Here is a 20,692-nt window from a genome sequence, read left to right as displayed (position 1 = left end):
CGGGCCTCAGGACATGCTGGGCCAGCCAGGAGGAGTCCACGTCCCACCACGGGCCTCAGGGACACAAAGCCTGCACCGTGCAACCTCCCGGCTGTGGGGAGACACACCTGTGGCCCGGGACAGCAGACTTCCCAGGACCAGGAGGAAGGGACTCAATACACAGGGCGACCCAGCAGGCCAGAGCAGGGACCTAGTGATCCCGTCCACACACCTGGTCCCCTGGGCCAGAGCCAGTGTGGCCCTGCCACTTGCTGTTCCTGCAGGCTCGTGCTCCTGTCCCTGGCCTCTGATTGGCGTCCCAGATACACCGAGGAGAAGCACCAGAGTCCTCCCAAGGGAGGGAAGCGACCAGGGATCCCTGAGGTGGGACCTGGTCCCCATGGCCGCGTCCTTCCCACCTCTGCTCCACGCCAAGGGCTCCAGGTCTAGAGGGGACCGGAGGCGGCATCATCGAGCAGCTGGCCGGACCCCCTCTGCAGACCACCCTGCGCTCCTGGAACCACCAGAGGCCAAGCCTGTGGCTGGCTCTGGGCTGGTCAGCAGCCAGGGAAGCCCTAGTTTCCGGGCTGCGCAGGAGGTCTGCAGAGGGGGTCTGGCCGGCTGCTTGCTGCCCCTAATCTTGACCCCTATGCCACAAGGGATCCTCTCCACTTCCTCCTCCTCCTCTGGAAGCTTCCAAGCTGAGTTGCTCCTTCCCCATCCAGGGGAGGGAAATGCATCCATGGGCTGAGGTCATGGTCACTTGTAGTGGCCAGCATCCACTCAAAAGCCAGACATGGGCATCTCCAGGGCAAACTGTCAGGCAGCCCTCAGCACACCACCTCACACTCCATGCAAAGGAGGTGCCACCCAGACAGAGGCTGCGGGTTCAGTGACCCCCGATAATGTGGGCACCAGTGCTGAGGGCTTGAGGGTCCCCACTGTGCTGGGGGAGCCGTTCGTGGACAGCAGCACTGCTCTGTGAGTGCTCGACCTAATCAGGAACTGGGGAGCAGCTTTCCCACTTCACACAGCCGAGGGGCCCAGGCACGCATCCATGGGAACCCAAAAGCCTCCTCTTGGGTCACCTGTCCTTAGGAGCAGCTGGAGGCCTAGCCCGGAAACCGGGGCTTCCTTGGCTGCTGACTGGCCCTGAGCCAGCCATGTGCTTGGCTTCTGGTGGTTCCAGGAGCACAGGATGAGAGGGGACACCAGGGTCCCCGGTGGCCATCGCTGCAGAGGAGACACGGGCGTGGTGGCATCTGCACAGTGTGATTGTTCTCCTTCTCATGGCAATGGATGTGTGCAGGGACTATTTACCTTCCAGGGCCTCAGGTCTGACGGAGGGGAGGCTGGGCGGGTGCATCACTCTGCTGGTGATTAAGAAAACAGAAGAAGGACCGGGGCCCCAGGAGGGGGCAGCTGTGACGTCACCACCCACACTCCCCTGATCTACCACAGCCCCTGGGATTCGGACAATTAGAGGGAACCAGACAGACACCTAAACAAACAACAGGGATTCGGGCTGATGATGTGTCAGGAGCAGCAGGAGATTAGCCACAGAGTCTGCCAAGTCTCCCTCTTCAGAGGGCCAGACACAAGGAGGATGCATCTGGCGGGGCCATTAACCCTGGTCCCAAATTCCCTCTTGGGGCGCACAGACAAACCGCACGCTCCGACCCCCAAAAGGGACACCCGTGAAACCTGACCTCACCGGGCCAGCACCCCGCCCTTTGGTTTTTCTGAGTCTAAAATTCATGTAATTTTCTTGGTTGAACTGAGAGGTCACGAGGCGGCAGGCTCTAAAGTCATCACATCACAGGGTCACACACATCCGTGCCACAGCCGCACAGCTCGCCACAGCTGGACCCGAGAAGCAGCCGCTCTGTGGGCTGCAGAAGGGGGATGAGGAAGGCGTGGTGTTTACACACCGGGGAGCTCTACTCGGCCATGAAGAAGGGCCCCGGGGCTGCAGCTGGAGACCCTGATGGCACCTGAACTAAATCAGACGCACGGGCTCTAACCTGGTGTGGCTTCTTTATATGAGGAATCCTATAAATGAAGAGCAAAATAGGAGCTGGGGATTTAGCTCAGCGGCATAAGCGCCTGCCTTGTAAGCCTGTGGTCGTGAGTTCGATCCCTGGTGCCAGTAAAAATACGAAAAAAAAAAAAAAAAGAAACAAATGAGCAAAATAAAAGACGGTGATAGGAAACGGGGAGACTGAGCTTTTGCAATGGGAGGAGATCGAGACACAGAGGGAGGCAGACAGGGAACAGAAAGGGGAGAACAGGGTCAGACATGCCGAGGATGCCCACCACTGCCCACGAGGAGTGTGACCCTCAGACACCGCAAACAGGGCTGAGGAGAAAGAATTTTAAACACCGGACCTGTGAACCGCATGGCTCACTCAGCACAGCACCCAGCTTCTGTGGATCCGCAGTTGTTCTCTGCCTGTGGTTCCCACCCCGTCTCTGCTGAGCCTGTGCCGTGTGCAGGTCTGCAGGTGTCACCATGTGTAAGGCAAGTCAAGGCCTGCGCGTGACCAAGTAGACTTAGCCTCGGTACTGTAGCAAGCGGGATCTTGTGCTCCTGTTTTTAACTGATGTGTAGCGATTGCACTTTTACAGGGCACAGTGTGATGTTTCAATAAGTGTGCACCGCAGGCTGTGATCAGATTGGATATCGATCGCTTTGGACATTCGACTGTTTCTCTGTGTTGCCAAGATTTGAAATCTGCTCCCCTGGAGGCTGAAGTATTCAATTAGCTGTTGTCAATGTTAGTCTTCCTGCTGGGCTCCAGCACGTCAGAACTCAGGCTTCCTGCCACCTGCACCCCATTCCCGGGAGCCACGAGCCCTGCCCGGGCTCTCTGTGCACAGAGATGGGCTGAGCCAGACCTCAAAAATAGAGACTGGCACATGGAGCGTGGCTCCCCAGAAGGAACGGTTCCCCCCTTGGGAACAGAGGCAGGGCGGGGGGCAGATGACGCCAGGTCACAGTGGTGGCAGCAGATTCACCACCTCTTAAACCACCCCCGCCCCGGCAAGGTGAGTCTGCAGGAATCCGTCTTTCAGATTTGTGAATGGACGCTTCGGGGAGGCTGAGGGCATCAAGAGAGGGACAGGACAGGCAGAGGCCACTGATGGGTTCCCACGCAGGCACTGACGCACCCCAGGGCGACGTGGCCTGCAAATGCAGCTCTGGCCTGCCCTGTACCAGGCAATGCGGCTGTGGTCGGGAAAACCAGGGACACCCAGGTCAGTGGCTGTCCTGGAGGTCGCATGGTCTCCAAACACAGATGTGGCATCTGGGGACAGCAGGCTGTCCAGCCCACAGAGCATCCCTGGGGACAAGCATATTCCAGCAGCTGCTCCTGGGCATCCACGCTGATTCCAGACTAAGGATTCTCTCTCCACACATGACATGCAGGCGTAGTGTGGCCAGCTGACCGCTGCCAGTCCCACACAGCAGGAAATCATGAGGGGCCATGGACCGCCCCAGCCGGCACCCACACCCAGGCAGCGTCCCTGGGCAGCTCCTCCATCCAGCACACGGGCATCATCTGTGCTCCCAAAGCACACAGAGCAGCTCTGGACCCCCAAGGCCATCCCCTTCCAAATGACTCTGCTCCTGGTTCCCAGAGTCCAGAAGCCAGAGCCCAGGGCAGTGAGGTTAGAAGCAACCTCACCAAGCTCAGAAGAGCCACAGAGACCACTCTGGGCACACACTGGGCTGCCCATGCGGCTTCAGAAACACACAGACACCTGCACTTCAAGTCCTGTTGAGAGATTAACTTGGCACCTGAGCTCAGACCTGGGCTTCATCACCCCAGGCTGACCCTTTCCCTGCACCCAGAGGGTCAGCATTGCCCATAAAGCAGCTGTCCTCCGGTCGCTGGAGGGGCAGTTGCCCTCATAGCATCTCCGTGATCATCTCTGCCCTGAACAGCATGGGGTGTGACCAGCCCCAAAGGCCCTGTCCTGGGCCCCCAGCTGGCTTTAGCCTGGCTGCCCCAGTCTGGCTGCAGCAGAAGACTAGAAGGCAGGGCACAGGCCCGGCCTGCACTAACTCTGCCCGCTCTGGGCTGGCATCTTAGTGCCACTTCCGTCTCCTCCTGGAAGCACCTTGTCCGGGTGCCAGCCTCACCCTGGGGTGGGACCCTCTCCCTGTCCCCTCTATCTAATGTCTGTAGAGATGGTTTACAGTGCTCAGTTCTCTGAGCCAGAACTATCTCCGATGCCTCCTGTCTTCCCGGTTAAATCCCAAGTGAAGCACACAGCAACTCTAACGGGGAACCCAGACCTTCCCATGGGCCCCGGGGCCAGGGCTGTGCCCGTGCCTCCTCCTCAGCTCGACACCCGCTGGCCTGACCTTTGTTGGTCCGAGCGGGTCACCGGGAGGATGTGACACAGACTGGGTCACCTCACGCCCAAAGCACAGCTCCTGGTCTGCTGATTAAACAGTGGGCTGTGAAAGCTCTTCCCGAGCCTACAGGAAAGCTCTACTCACCGACTCCGCCAGCACGGAAGTCAAGTGACCCTCGAGGTCAGAGTCTGGGGCTCCTCAGCAGCCTCCCCAGTCTCCAAGAAAACAATCAGCCTGGAGTCTGAAGACGGACCAACTCCTGGAGCCCGGAGACAGACAGACTGCCAGGAAGAGAAGAAGCAGAGGCTTCACCTTCACGGGATACAGCCGGGGTGGGAAGGGCACAGCTGCGTGGCCAGGCGGGGAACTTGGCACAGGGTGGACAGGGAAGGAGACATAGAGGGGAAATCTGGATGTGACATCACCATGGGACCCCCACACGGGTGAGGCAGGTGCAAGTCCCCTCGACCACTGTAAGCACCATGTGTGGCAAGTGTGTACGCATAAAACAATTTTCCAAAAAGAAAGGGAAACAGACACAGGTAAGGACGAGTGTCTGCCAGGAACAGGCTCGGGATCAGAATGGCCAGGCAGGAGTCAGGGACAGGGATGAGTCCACAGAAACTTCCAGAAGGCAGCCACGGGGGAAGGAGCGGGCACGGGGCACGCAGCATCCGAGGACAGGGACAGCACTAGGGGTGTGATGTCCTCACAGCCGAGCCTCAAGCGGGGGTCAGGGAGGGCAGGGAGGAGGACTGCCCAAAGACAGGACGAGAAACGGCTTCCCGAGGTGACCCAGGGCACACGATAGGGAGCGCACAGGGGACACGGCGGGTCAGCCAGACCTCAGCCCAACAGAACCGGCCCGGCTGCTGCAGGCGAGGGTGGGCAGGAACCAAGAATCTGTCCTGAGCATCCTAAGAAGCCACTGTGGGGACTGTTAGGGATCGCTAATAACTCAGTGGACAAAGTAACATAAAAACTGTGCTCCATTAGCTCAGGAAGCACAGCAGGGAGAAAGAGAAGGAGAGCACATGAAATAGTCAGGAGGCAGTGGCTCCGTCCCAGCCGTGAGCAAGGGCACATGAACGCGGCCCATCCGGGACACGGGGAGCGCAGGGCTGGTCAGCACAGGCAGAAAGTGACGCTCCGGCACACGCCGTCTGCGAGAAACACTGCAGAGACACGAGCTGGTGAAAAGTGAAAGTGATTGCAGCATGCAAACGTGGATTTAGAGTACCAGGGTGTCTGTCTTAATCTAAGAAAAACTAACTTCCAAGTAAGCGTAACACCAGAGAGGAGCGTATTTATAGGGAATTGATGCATCCAGAAAACAGAATAGCCCTGCTCGTGTGTGCCGTTAACCAGAGAACTTTAAAGCACATGAAGCAAAAACTCACTCTGTTTCAAGGAGAAACATGAAGCTCCATATTTATAGTTGAAAATGGCAAAATGCCTCTTGCAGTAATGAAAGGGGCGTGTGAGCCAGGAACCGGTAAGGACCGGGGACATTCGCACAGCCCGCCTCACCCAGGGGGCAACCACACGGCACCCGAATTACACACCCCAGCACTTGCACGGAACACGAGCTCAGTGACACGTCCCAGAACATTCAAAACCACCCAACAAGCCGGGTGTGGGGCGCACGCCTGTAACCCCAGCACTCGGGAGGCTGAGGCAGGCTAAAGACCAGCCTGGGCTACAAAGTGAGCTCAAGGCCAGCCTGCACTGCACAGCGAGACCTGTCTCAAAAAAGGCAAAAAAATAAAAATAAAACACCTAACCATATCAGGTCACTCACACCCTCAAAGCAAAACGGAGTCGGCCAGAAGTGGACGGCAGAAAATTCCGTGAAAGTCACCAAATACATCAAAGTAAACCAAAACCATGTAAACGTAAGTCAGAAAGGAAGTCCCAGGAGGCATCGGGGAAAGAGGTGGCTTCAGATGGAAAGGGGAGGAAGAGGTGAAGGGGAGAGGGAGGCCCAGGAGGTGCCCAAACAGATCGGGAGGGCCACCAACTCCCCCAGGAGAAATGCGGCTGCGCCCCACCTGCAATGTACACAGAGAGCCGTGCGGGTTATAAAAATAAAATGTGATGGAAAGTGGAGCTCTACAGCACTCAAATGGTGCCTAGAGAAAAACCTACAGCCTGGGGCACAGAGTTAGAAAGGAAGCCAGATCGCCAGAAAACGGAGCCACCGAGACGAATAATAAACATCAGAGCAGAAGTGACCTGAAAATGAACCGAGCCGCCAGCTTGTGTCCCAGCACCCCGGGGCTGAGGCGGGAGGATCACAAGTCCAAGCCCCGCCGGTCAGTTAAGTCTAAAAGTCAAACAGCGAAAAGCACAGGAAAATGTAAATGAAATGGAATTTCATTTAAATGGAAAGGCAAAGCCCGTTCTTTGAAAACACAGATACGTTTCATAAACATCCAGCTGGACGGACGAACAGGGGTGAAAGGGGACATCAGGACCGTCCAAAGGCCCGGCCAGGCTGGGGAACACTGTCGTTTCCTCTGTTGGACAGCACACATAAAGCAGATAAATCCATCAAAAAGCACAAATGACCAAAGTTACCCACTAGGAGACAGACTGTCTGAAGCCACCCAGAGAAGGAGCCCGCAACTTTAAAGCTTCTGCAAAATGTCCCTGATCCAAAGAGTTTCACCGGACAATGAAGCCGAACATTTGAAGAATCCCTGACTCCGTCTCTTCCAGAAGATGAGACAGGTGGGGGGCAGCTCCTGCCCTTGTCTCCTGAAGGATAAACTATCAGCTTAACCTTAGACCAAAAGCAGATAATGCTGGAACATAAAACAGACCTGTATGCAATCCTTCCTGCCTTTAGATACTAGCAAATCCAGTTCAGAAATATATGGAGAGAATTTCATGCCAATGGGATGGCACAGGGCTAGCTAGGGGGTGCCCCATATTTGAAAATAAATCCATGTAGGCTACCATGCCCACAAGCTAGGAAAAACCACACCACAGTGCGACAGACAGAAGAAGAGAGAGAGAAGGACAGGGAGAGACGGAGAAGGATCAAAATGCAGGCACAAACCAACACACATGTGGTATCAACACTCATGGGAAAGATTCCCAAACGCCCAGGAGGAAAAATCCTAAAATAAATGAATTCAGGATTAAAAAATAGTATAAACAAATTGATTATATTTCTATACAAGTGCAATACAGAAACACAAATTCAAAGCTGAATACAAACTGATTCCAGCTGTATGAGTAACTTGGAACACTTGGGTAGAGATCTGGAGTATATGTACAGGATCTACATACTGACATCTCGGGGAAGACAGAAAACAAAGACAATGTGAACACACAATCAGCTGGACGCTGCCCGTGGACGGGGCAGTGCACACAGATGCACACTCGGTGGTCACTAAGATCGAGGGTTTACATGGTCAATGTGATTCCAATCAAAATCCCAGCGCATTTTTTAAAGAAACTGCCAGGTTCGTTCCAGCGTTCCCATTTTTTCAAATCAAATGAACAATAGTCACATATTTTTTGAGAAGGAAAGGTAAAAGATTGACTTTATCCCAAGCTTCATCGTCATGAAAGTAAAGACCACTGTACAGTCTTGGCTGGAGGCCTGGGCGTGGGTCAAGGAATTAACCAGGGCACGGTTCCCCCTCTGTGTTCCAAGACTCCAAAAAAGGGAACTTTCAAAATCATTTACCATTTCTGTGTGAAAATCTTGACCCACATTGCACCACACACACAAACCAACCAGAAACAGACCCGATGCTCAGGGCAGCCCGCACCATCAAATTACGGCAGGACACAGAAAACCTGCGACCTCTGGCTCTGCAGGGACTTCTGAGATAGTACGGCAAAAGCAACCTCCTAGGAGAACAAGAAGTGAGCCGGACTTCACAGGAATCTATAAGCGAAGAAGATGCAGACGCACAGGACCCCAACCCTGAGTGGCAAGGCCCCCCCTGGTGCCCATTCTGAGCGGGTCAGCGCAGGCATCTTCCCGAAGCCCTGCAGGTGGCCCGGAGCACACTGGAGCAGTTCGGCACCATTTAATAGTTAGGGAAACACCGATTAAACCCGGTGAGAGACGGTCACACCCACCTCAGCATGGATCAAAGGCCACTGTGAAATCACCAAGTGGAGCCAGGAGGCCCGCAAGGCTGGAGCATGGCGCGGCCACAGGAGGTGCCAAGCCGCAGGGCCACCAGCGAAGCAGCCTGGCAGTGGCACACAACCTCACATTGCTCGGAGGATCCACGGTCTCGTCCCCGAGGGTTTACACAAACACGTGTGCCTGCTCTCAATCTGTAAGAGCCAAAGCCATGCGGACTGCACACCTGCACCGCCACGCAGGGACACTCCACAGGGATAAAAAGCAACAAGGCCTGTTGCTCCGTGCTGGGGAGAGAAGCTGACTGCCCAGGCTGCCGGCCCCTTGCAACATCCTGGGAGTGGACTCTCAGGGACACCAAAAACCTGGGGTGATGGAAATACATTTGTCCAAAAGCACAGAACTGTACCGTAAAACAAGGTGGGTTTTGCTATATGCAAAACCTGCTTTTCTTTCCCAAAATACCTTTCTCCATTCAAGCAGGCAGCTGGGATTCAGACCCACTGCGTCAGCCCTCTGCCCAGGGAGAACAGGTGCCTGGTTTCCTGGGGCGTTTTGCTTCCTGCATTTGGAAAGCACGATGCTGGTGTGACCGGGGCAGGGGGAGCCCGCCAATCCGTCACAGGGTGGCCTGGCACAGGCCAGCAGCCCAGGTGACCAGTCGGGGTGGAGGACACCATGCTGACAGCCATCCTCCAACAGGCTGCTCCCGAATGCCGGGGAGAAGCCACCTGAGATTCCTGCCCCACGCGCACATGTGCAGAGTGGGATCCCCCCTTCTCCTTCTGAGATTCAACAGTTGCTAAGGATGAAGTTTCCAGTGTATTGTAAATCTTGACATTTTAAAAATTAAGCTGTTACATCACTCTTTTAAATGCATCTTTTGTAATATAAATAACAAAATGGCTTGACACCCACCAATATCCATTTTTAAAACCCAGCAGAAATTCTTCATTCCCGATCAGAACCGCCATGTCATCCCTTCTTCCGAACTCAGATTCCCTCTCCAAAACCCGGGCAGTTTTACCCTCACAGGATACAGATTGAGAACTCAGACGGTCATCTACGCAGCGAGCTCTGCTGTCTTCTTACAACTAAACCTGTGGGTTTCGACCCCAAGCTTAAGCCTTTCGGGGTCTTCACACCGTGAGGGGCTCGGTATCCAGGAGTTTCTCCAGGTGACACAATCACAGGTGACCGCTGGCCACCCAAGAAACTCAAACACAGCACACTTCCATAAGGAAGGACCTTCCGTAAGGACGAAGCGTGGCGAGCCTGGGGCTCTGCAGCGTGAGCTGAGATTTCCTGATTAAAGGAATTGTCCGAGGGTCCTTGGGGATGGAGGTCCCACGGGGTCCCAGCAAGGGCCCAGGTGAGCAGCTGTGTGCGTGTGAGTGTGTGTGTCAGAGAGACGGAACAGGGGAAGCAGAATGAAATCAATCTAGATTAACATCAAGAAGCAAAACACACAGAAAATGAGGATTTGGAAGCCAAGTCCTTTATAGTTTCCTTGTCCATGTGCGCAGTCCACTGTGACCACACCGACCCCAGGCACCGACTTGGCGCAGGCACACAGAGCATCTTAAATCCCTTGTCACCTTCCCTCCCTCTCTTCCTCCATCTCTTGAGGACTACGAAAGATCTACCACCCGCCCTGCATGTTATTATCTGTGTTTTATTTTGCCATTTATACTCTGGGTTTCTCATCGAAGCGAAGCCAGGTGATGCCGGTGTGTCTGATTTATTTCCCTGAGCTTTTCAGTCTCATGCGCACCCATTTCCTATGGAGGCTGGTCCTTTTTTACAACACTGTAGTATTCTGCTGTGTGGGGCTCTGCAGAGTCGGGACGCATACGCTGGCTTTGGAAGCGACCTGATTCCTGGCGCTGTTTCTCTCCACAGCAACAGCTGTGAGCACGGCAGAGCAAGCAGCAGCTGCCCAGACGGGGCCAAGTGTGGACACAAACTACAGGGCCCACAGGGCATCAGCAGAGGAATCGGTAAAGAAAACGTGGCCTGACACACTGTGGAGTACTACTCTGCCATAAAGAAGGGTGAGTCTGAGTCCTCTGTGGGCCAATGGATGCCCGTGAGACCAGAATGGTCACCACTCCAGAGATGCAAGAAAACTGCCTCCTTATGCCCCTGTCCTGGGGACAGCGCAGTGACCAGCCACCCCAGGCAGGAGACGCATCTGCGGCCACCGCCACACACCAGCCCCATCCACGGTCGCATGACCTACAGGCTCTGACAGGCAGGAAGCAGGCGGCCAGAGGCCGGAGGGGTTTAAACCATCACAGAAGAATTACTGTGTATCCTTTCCTGCCAAAGCATCTCTGAAATAAATGTGCCAAACAGTTCTGGGAGGACAACTCAAGAGAGTGGCGGCAGGACGACCCGAGTCCCTCCCAAAGCGGAAGTCGGGCGACCTCCAACCCTGGAATATCTCCGAAACCGGTTCCTCCTGACTCCAAGGTTGCATGTGTCTGAACCCCAGGCACACCCGGATAAAAGGGGCCCATGCAAAGTTGTTTTCTGGACACCAACATCCCCGAACCCAGGTTTAAGGCAGGGTCAGCTCAGCACTCTGCGGAGTGCAGGCAGGTTGGGGGCTGCAGCTTGGCGCTGGGTCACAGCCTGAGGCCTGGGACCGAACCAAGGGAACAACGCAGAGCCTTGATGGGGACCAGAGCCGCAGCCCTCAGAGTCACAGGCCCCACTCACCCCAGCTCCCTTGTCCCTCACATGCAATCAATCCACTGCGTCTCCCTGACTGCACCCCACGCCCCGAGGGCACAGGCCCCATTATTTGTTCTGCCCTGTCTCCCATTCAGTGGAGTCCTGCGTACTCTCATGGAACTTACGTTTCAAAACTGAACGCTAGTAAACAAGCGACTTTGTGTTCCGAAGCTTGCTTCTAACAGTGCAGAACGCAAATATTTATTTACTGTAATTTCCATTGTGCATGTTTTTCACATCTAATCAAGGACTCAAAAAATTACAATCATCCGAAACCAACGCTTCGGTTACACAGAAAGCAGCAGCCCGGGGGGCCAGGTGGCTCCTCCCGAGGGGAAACTTCCACGCTGGGGTCACCACAGAAGCAGCCACGTTGTTCCCTTGCTGTGAAGAGCAAGAGATATGAGCATGGGACTCACAGGGGGGAAATCACAGCCGAACCCCACCCCAAAGTGCTGAGGTCTGAGCTGCAGAAGCCCCGTCACTCCATCTCCCCGAGTGCAGAGCCTGATTCCGGGATGCCCTGAGCCAAAGGGTCCAGAAGAGCTTGCTCGCATGGTTAGTGGGGTCTCAGGCTGGGGTTTGGTGGCCAGACCTCGAGCTCCAGACAGCAATCAGAGGTGCGGGTACCCACTACCCCTGTCACTCATAACCACAGCTAAAGCTGATGCGATGGCCCCTGGAGAGGCAGGGCTCCCAGCAAAGGTCGCAGCCGCCCCCCCAGGACTCTTTTGTCACCTGCCCCTTTCCCGCTGGCTCTGTCTCGCTCTCTGCTTCCTGTCCCCCATGAGTGAGCAGCTCCCCTCAGCCACACCCTTCCACCGGATGTGTCTGCCTCAGCCCAGGCTCACAGCATGGACCCCACTGACCGTGGACCGAACATCCCGATACTGTGAGCCTCACCAGCATCTCACCAGACAAAAAGCAGACAGTGCAAATTTCCCTCAGGTTTCCTACTGCAGGGCTTCAACACACAATGTATATAACTCTCTTTAAACGCTGCTGCTAATATTTACTGCATCGCCCACATCACTGGCGAATAACCTCATACCAGAGTCTAATAAATGCCAAGAATTTTATAAAACGCCAGTTACACAGACACGTGGCAGTTAATTCCCAAAACACACACACACCCTCACTTTGAACACGCCGGTGCCTTGTTCTATGTATCTTTTACTATAGCAAGAGTGTAAACCTTTTAAAATAGTCCCGTATGCCCGCATCAGCCCCATGCACATCCCCAAATCTCGTGGGGGTGTCTCCCCCAGCGTGTCTGCACTCAGGTGCAGGCCCCCTCAACGCAGAGCCCACAGTTCTGCAAGGTGAGGATGTCCTGCACTCCCCGAGTCGGAAAGGACCCCAAAACCCATGTCTGAGGTACATCACTTCTGGATATTGTATTGTTTCTTCCTACAGCAGATTTTTCAAATCAATGGCGATGTTGCATAGAAATGTTCTGAGTTTCCCTCTCATTTCCCAGCAAAGGCAAGCTGGCTTCCAGTGCCCACACGGGTGCCCACGATGCCCCTCTCCCACCTCCCCCCCTCGGCCTGGCATCTGGCACTGAGACCCAGCTCGCTGTCCACATGTTCACAGAACCCTCGTGTCCTCACCCAGGAGGAGTGATGTCGATCGGTCCTGGTTCCACATGTTTCCCCCTCTGGGGTCACCATTTCCCAGGCTGCTCTGGAACCGTCTACGCTCTTATTCCTAGAAGGCCAGCGGTCATCTCTTGGCCTTGTCGTGCCGGGACTCCATGACTGTGACCAGACAATGAAAATTCCCGCCGGCCAGCCTCAACCTCCCTGACCATCCTGGAGTTAAAATCGATCTCGGTCCCTCTCCGGTCACTGAGAACTGGGCTGGCAAAACCCAGGCTGAGGAGATTAAACTGGAGCCGCACTGATTCGTCTGCCCAGCAGATACTGAGCGCCTTCCCCACAAGAATAATGTGGTCCTTTGCCTCTGCCCTGCAGGCCACGAGCTGAGTGCACAAATAGGTCACCCAAGCCTACGGCCTGGCCCAGAGCGTAGGCTGAGACACCCAGACTCAGACCTCACCCTCTTCATCCTACAGCTGGCTCCACCCTCATGGGTTTATCTGCAAATTCACAAAATCCTCTTTGTGAACCCCTCAGCAAGTAGCCACCACACAAGAGTCACTTGAAACTTAGCCCCTGTTCTTACCGCCCAGGGTGTTTCCCACGGCCCTGTGAGTCTGGACAGACGGCCACAAGCCACTTTAGGCAGGCAAGGACTCGGAGGCAGCATCTCAGCCTCTCACAGACGCTGCGAGTTCTTATTCAACCCTGCAATGTCCAGCACGCTTTGCTAAGTGCTGCGGAGAAATCAGCAGCAGAGAGGAAAACATACACTTCCTGGGAAGGCAGGGAACGGAGCTTCAGGATGCTGCCCCTCGCGGAAGGTGCAGACCACGCCTCACCCAGTGTCAGCTCCCACAGACACTGGCACGGGAGTCCTGGACCTGCAAGTGTTGGTGCAAAGAGGGAGAAGCTGACAGTGAGGGAGGAGGGGAGGCCATCACCTGGAATGTTTGGGGGACTCCGAAGGCAATGGCTCCTGTCCCTATGAGAGGGAAGCGGGGGCTGCACACAGAGGAGAGGCGGCACAGGCAGGCAGAGCACAGAGGGCCAGGACACCAGCTCTGGGGGCAGCAGCACAAAGCAGCCCCAAGCCAAGGACAGCCGGCAGCCATGGAAGACAGAGGAGGCCACAAGGACCCTCTCACCCCAGCCTGTAGCACGGCATGTGTCACCTCCCAACACTTCCCTCTGTCTCTCCGAGGAGTGACCTGGCTCTCCCACAGCCTGAACGAGGGCTCTGTCTCCTGGGCCACTCCTAGGAAAGGCCCTTCCTGTCCTCACCCTCTGTGCATGCGTCTCTGTCTCTCCTCCTGGCCAGCACGGTGTAGGGGCCAGTGTGCCCCTCAGGAGGAAGAGAAAGGGGATGGAGGAGTCAGAAGAGCAAAGGAGGAGGGGGCGGCTGGGCATGGAGCCATCGGAATTGGCACGGATCATGTAAGACAGTGAGGTGAAGCACAGGGCACCTCAAAATCTAGAGCATAAGTGCACTGACCATGCCCAGTCCAGGGACCTTGAGAATCTCACCCATCCTCACAATACTGCAAAGACTTCCTGCAGAGGATCTGGGTCACTGAGAACATGGGGTCTTTGGTATTTGTTGAATGGATGGGTAGATAGGTGATGGAAGGGAAAGTGGACAGATGGACAGATGGGTGGATGGACGAATGTGTGGATGGAGGGTGGGTGGATGGGTGGGTGGATGGATGCGTGGATGAGTGGATGAGTGGGTGGATGGGCGGGCAGATAGATAGGTGGGCTGGATAAGTGGGTGTATGAGTGGATGGATGGATGAATGGGTGAGTGGATGAGTGGGTGGGTTGGTGGATGGGAGAGTGGATGGGTGGGTGGATGGGTAGGTAGATGAGTGGGTAGATGGATGGCCGGGTGGGTGGATGCGTGAATGGATGAGTGGATGGATGGATGGTTAAGTGGATGGGTGGGAGGATGGGTAAGTGGAGGGTGGGCAGATAGATGGCAGAATAAGTGGGTGTATGGATGAATGAGTGGATTGATGGGTAGATGGATGAGTAGGTCAGTGGGCAGATAGATGGATGGGTGGATAAGTGGGTGTATGAATGGTTGGGTGGGTGGATGAATGGATGAGTGGATGGGTGGCTGCGTCGATGGATGGATAGAGCACACAGGTGCTCACACTACACACACACACACATACACACACACACCCTGACTTCCTCCTGACCCGTTATCCTGCCCTGAAACCCATCCCTGGAGACACTGGAGACACTGGAGCTCTGTCCCTGCCTTCAAGCCTGGCCAGCCCGCTCTGTCCCTGAGCCGGAGGTGGCACCTCCATGCCTGGCCCAGGAGGACGGCCCTACGTGGACACTCACAGGCCAGGATGAGGCCCCTGCTGGATGCCCACTGCCTCCGTTGCAGCAGGGGAGTGTGAGGCCACGTGGCTGGGGACGAGCAACTGCGGTCCCTTCTGGCTCCCACCTTTGCGGTGACACGGGACCTGCCTCTCACTGACTTGGCTGCTTAGCTCCCGCCCCCATCCCCGGCCCACAGCACCCACAGCAATGCATCAACTCACCTGCAGGGCGGCACACTTGCAACCTACATAGAGTTTGCTCAAAGACAAGAACTGAACGCAAGCCCCACACGCCTGACGCCTTCATCCAGAGTCGGGGGACCGGGTGCTCACAGCCCCCTTCGTTTCATCCCATAGCCCAGGTCCCCGGAGACAGAGGTCACAGGCCGGGGAGAGCCGCGGTGGCTCGTCACTTCCAGCTCGTGAGCTCAGTCAGGGAGAAGGACCAAGGTCACTGTCTGCTATCAAAACGTGGATTCTGCTTTGCTCAGGCTTCCTATTTGGAAAGCTCTGGACCGTACAATAAAACCATTCCGAGAGAGTTTTTTAATGCACGGTAATATTCTCCGTTTTACATTCAGCTGCAAGGAGATTAGGTGTTTTACAGTGTGCAGGTTTACTCCCGCCTAAAATCCATTCCAATTCAGCCCATCTGTATTTTGTTCTGTTTTGTTTTATATTTTTGAGACTGGGGTTCACTAGGTAGTTGGGCTGGCCTTGAACTCATTATGTGTCGAGGCTGGCCTCAAACTCCTAGCAATCCTCCTGCCTCGGCCTCTTGAGGCTTGGGATCACCAGCATGCACCACCATGCCCAGCAGCTCATCTTTGATTTCAGACAGGCTGGAACCTTCAGGCCATCACGCAGTCTCTGGGGGAAGGACTCTGGGAACATTGTGAAAAGCCCTGAATCTCCCCAGTTTGTGGGTTCTTTCTGGACCATGAAATCCCACTTTCCACATCCCATACCACTGGCTGCTTCTGAAGCAGCGGCTCTGGACGATCCCCAAACCCTCCCACACCCACCGGGACTCGGTCTGTGCAGGCCCACTCCAGGCCGCTGGCTTCTAGGCTGGCCGCAGGCTGCACTCTCCAAAGTCAGTGCCCACACACATCCTGGGACCACAGGGCCCCTTAGAAAAGAGGCTCCCACACCTCGAGGGTGTGCAGAGGACGGTTTCTGTGTTTCCCTTTGGAGAAGCCCAGAGGGGCCCAGGAAAGGCAGGTCTCTCTCTCCGGCTCTGCTCAGTCCGAGGAAGAAACCAGATCAGCAACTAGCTCACAACCCAGCAAACACAGTGGCCGGGTCCTGTTTGCTCACAAAGCCGCCCTCTCCCTTCCTCAGTGACCCTGAGGGGTGGCATCGGGGAACAGAGCGGCCTGTTCTCACCAGAAAGCCCAGCGACAGCCACTGAGACCGTGCCTGACAGCAGAGCCTGCCGGCCGCTACTGGCCCCAGTGTGGCTGGCTTATACCCTCGTGTCCGCCTGCACAGGCCGCACAGACACTCTGTGTTCGCTCTATGCATCCCAAGTCCCCAAAGCTCGGGTCCTCTGCGTGTCCCCAACTCATCACAGAAGCCAGGAGCCCGCTTCTACTGCACTCATAAAGACGGTACAGCAGGAGAACCCAACACCCCCTTGCTAAAGCCACCAGCATGGAAAGCCAGCAAGCGAGGGTCCAGATCCTCACCTCACCAGAGCCCAGACCTCGGCCACTGCACAGAGCTCGGAGAGCAGCCCACTGCAGCCTTTACAGACTGCACGCAGGACCTGGCTGCGAAGTTTCCTGGCGAGACCTCAGCAGGAAAATGTTCACAGAGAAATGTGTGGAAAGGGTTTTCCCAGCACACCCTGGAGACGGCGGAGGAGCCCAGCTTCCCTCCCAAGCTGCTTGTCGGGGGTAACTGGGCCCTGGACCCGAGGAAGCCGATCCGTGGCTGTGGGAATCAACCTCCCTCCCAGGAATTTCTGCAGGGGCTTCTGGTCCCTGCCAGGGGGTGGCAGTGGGCACAGGCTCCACCACAGCTTGAGTCAGGCCGGGTAGTGACAAGCCAGGGCATCAGTGGCAGTCCCAACCCGGCCAACCCGTGGGACGCTGCCCCCAGCCGGGCTGCCACCTCTGCGAGGTCCTGCAAAAGGGGCCCAGTTCGCTGCCACACTGCTGGCCCCCGCGGTATTTTTAGCACCTTCGTATGCACTAAAAGGCCATTCCACGCAACAGGACTGCTCTGAAATTATTTCCAACCCAGTCCCGCGGCAGGGAAGTCAATTGCGAATTCCAGGCATCTGCGGGCTGCTTTAATCCGAGCCCTGACTTCGGGCTCCGCCGCTGCGGCCACCCTGCCCGCCGAGGACTCCTATCCCACCCTCTGGCGCCAGCGCGGACGCCGCCCGCTCCCCTGCGGTTCCCAGCCTGCCTGGCTCCTCCCGCGCCGGCACCTGCGGCCCAGAGGCTGCAGCCCCGCGCACGCCGCCCGCACGCGCACCGCACACCCACGCGGCTCTCGCGCAGCCCGCTCCACGCACACCCGCTCCCTCCCCGCAAAGTTAGTCCTGGCCCGAGGTGGCGGTGGATCCTCACCTTTGGAGAACAGGGCGGCCAGGCCGATGAGCACGGGAGACCACAGATGCCACAGCGTCCCCATCTCGGATGGGCACATCCTGAGACCCACAGCGCAGGTGGAGAGGGCGGTGCAGGGGCCGCGCCGATCCGGAGGCCGCGATGGGCAGGGCGAGGGCGCGCGCCCTAGGAACCCAGGCTGCCGCCCCGGTGCCCCGCGCGCACCCTGCGCCGGGCCATGGCCGGGACAGGCGACCCCCGCGCGCCAGCCTAGCCTCCTTCCTCCGCCGCCCACCGGAGTCCTCCAAAATCTTTACCCCGCGGGGGCTTCTTCCCTTCCCGTTATCCGGGCCAACAGTGGCCCCGGCGCCCGGGACGGAGACCCCGGCAGAGACTTCACCGGCTAGCGGGCGCAGGGCGGCGGCGGTGGCGCGCGGGTCCCCGGGCGCTCTGGGTGATGCGGGGCTCCATAGCTGACAGCCCCCATCCCAGGCGGCCGCCGCGCCCCGGGCTCGCGCGCGCTGTGCGTCCGAAGTTTGGGGGTGCAGAAGCCCCTTTGTCCGGCCCCGCGGGCTCGGCTCGGTCCCGGAGCGCGGGCAGCCGCGGCCCAGCTGCGCCGGGAGGAACCGCTGGCTCGCGCGCGCCTGGCCCCGCGCAGCCAACAACGCATCCGGAGCGCCGGCGACCGCGAAGGTGCCCTGAGCGGGCTGGGGGTTTGCCTTGCAAATTTGCCTTTAAAAAAAAAAAAGCCCCACCCTTCCGGAGTGACAGCTGTGAGCCCCAATCCGCAAACTCGATCCCACCTCCCCGGCCTGCCCGCACCCAGCCTCCCGCCCCTCTCCTGCCTCTGCTCGCCGGTGGGCGGGCGCGAGGGGCCGGCAGGGGACACCGCGCTCTCCCGGCCAGGAGCTGGGCCGCCCACGCCCACAACAGGTGGCCAATGGCCTCGCGGCTTCCTCAGTGCTGGCTGCTGGAAGCCAGCCGGGTGTCGCTCCAGACCTCACCAGATGGGAGCGCACGGTGGCCAGAGAGGGGATCCTGGCGAGAGCTGTTTTCCGCTGGGTCTGTGTCCCCAGTCGCATCCCAGGATGACCTCCACTTGGGGTCCCACGAAGATCTCCGTCCTAACGCCCCAAGTGTGCCATGGAGACCGGACCAACCAGCTGGCAGAGGGCACTGCCCTGAGAAGGTCATACAGACCCTGGCTAGCTCCTTCCCTGGACCCTGGAGGACACGGAACCCAGCCTCTAAGCGCAGGGCCACCCTCCCCAGGTGCCTCGGGATGGGCCGCAGGGACAGTCAGAGCGAGGCAGGGGACCGTGTCCTGCACCTTCACAGACTGCTTAAACCAACGGCGCTGGTTCTGCCCCCTGGGTGGGCAGAAGCAGGCACCGTCACCTGGCTGCTGTGGTTGGGGGCCGGGTGTGACACTGTGTGCCCGGGTCCCAGGGCACAACTGGTGGAGGCCACAGTCGGGCGGGGGGTGGGGGTGCTTTTTGAAGCCCTCTTTCCAGGGCTCCTGTCTCCAGAGTCTTCTGAGTGTCTGTCTGTCTGTCTGTCTGTCTGTCTGTCTTTTTGGCTCGTTATTGAGCTTACCCTCTTTTTTCTTTCTGATGATGCTGTGTCTTGTAAAAATCTAAAGTGAGAACAGAGATGCACTGGGGACCCTGGACACTGTCCTGTCCAGTGTGTGGCCTGGACAGTGAGTGAAACCCATCCCCGCCGGCCAGTCCCCTGAGCTGGCACCACCAGGGCAGGGGACTGTGGCCACTGGTGTCATGCACGGTGGCGGGGACAGCCGACCCTTTGTCCCTGATTGAGAATGCTGGGGTTTTGCTTCCTGCACCTCACCCCTGTCCCCAGGCCGCTGAGCAGCAGAGCCGCTGTGTGCCGCTCGGTCACCTCTAGCCAGGGCCTCCCTCCTGACCGGGACTGTCTCTGCTTCCGGCAGCTCTCAGCTGTGTCGAACACAAGTTAATGTCACTGTTCTTCATGAAAACCGTCATCTTCTGTTTTCCTAAGCAGACCTGAGCGTTTGCTCAGAAAGGGCCGTCATCAGGTCCTTTCCCTGAGTGTCACCGCACCGGGCTCGCTGTGTCCTGAAGCTACCGGGTGACCTCGGAGTCTGGCTGTGCAGCTGGTGAGGCAGAAATCTGTGGGCTCCGAGCTGAGGAAGCTTTTCTGGGAAGCAGAGGTCACTGTGGGGAGAGCGGTCCCTAGGCCTGTGGACACCAGCTGCAGTCTCTGGGACACCTTCCCGTCAGAACCCTCGGCCTGGTTCCTCTCGGTTAATGCTTCCCTCCAGGAATACGCGTTGCTTCTGCAGGGCCATAAATCAGCCTGTGAGCCTGATTCTGTCGCTAATTAAACAGCATTAATTGTGCGTGCTGTGCGGCGCGGCCCAGGCGCGGCCTGTCTGTTGCTGTTTGCCAGGAGGGTCGCTGGCCCTGCCAGCCGCATGCAGGCTCCACAGGATGGAGTACTGGGTGCCAGCGAGGCTGTGCCAGGCAGGGCGACCTGCGAACCTTGTCAGGCTTCCTGCGTTTAAACAGAGGGTGAGGGCGAGTCCTCCCACCTGGATGGTGCCGGCTGCCGGCTGCCTGCCTCCTGGACTCCAACAGGGAGTGTCTTGTGCTTTCTTGCTCGCCCCTTACTTTAGTGATATTTTGGATTTGTCTTTCTTTTCTTTCTTTCTTTCTCTTTTCTTTTTTTTTTTTTTTTTTTGAGATAGAGTCTCACTATGCAGTTGAGGCTGGCCTTGAATTCACTGCGTAGCCCAGCCTGGCTTCAAACTCACTTAGGGGATCCTCCTGCCTCAGCCTCCTGAAGGCTGGGATTACACGTGTGCAGCACAGCTCAAGGAAGGGAACGGGGTAAAGTAAAGTGCAACCCACTTCCCACCGAAAGGTGGCGCAGTCCGGGCAGGGGAAAGAGGCGCCTGCCTGCATGAGGTGTCTCCATGCAGGGATCGATGCTCCACCAGCACGTGGGGTCAGGAGG

The 20,692-nt window shown here is 57.2% G+C and overlaps 1 protein-coding gene across 2 annotated transcripts in view; it reads right to left on the bottom strand.

Moving 5' to 3' along the window:
* Tmem132d (transmembrane protein 132D) overlaps positions 1-18,465 on the bottom strand; it is a 444,208-nt gene extending 425,743 nt beyond the window's left edge. The window contains exon 1 of one of the 2 annotated variants that reach the window (XM_063225471.1): positions 17,714-18,465. In XM_063225471.1, coding sequence (XP_063081541.1) covers positions 17,714-17,792 — 79 coding nt within the window. In that variant the 5' untranslated portion in view covers positions 17,793-18,465. The remainder of the gene's footprint in view (positions 1-17,713) is intronic. The other variant, XM_063225470.1, reaches the window with a different exon arrangement.
* Between the last annotated feature and the right edge of the window lie 2,227 nt (positions 18,466-20,692).

Source organism: Cavia porcellus, unplaced genomic scaffold (assembly GCF_034190915.1).
Source record: "Cavia porcellus strain 051 isolate PalLab524CR breed Dunkin Hartley unplaced genomic scaffold, mCavPor4.1 scaffold_16, whole genome shotgun sequence".
Lineage (NCBI taxonomy): Eukaryota > Metazoa > Chordata > Mammalia > Rodentia > Caviidae > Cavia > Cavia porcellus.
This window is presented reverse-complemented; position numbering and strand designations above follow the sequence as displayed.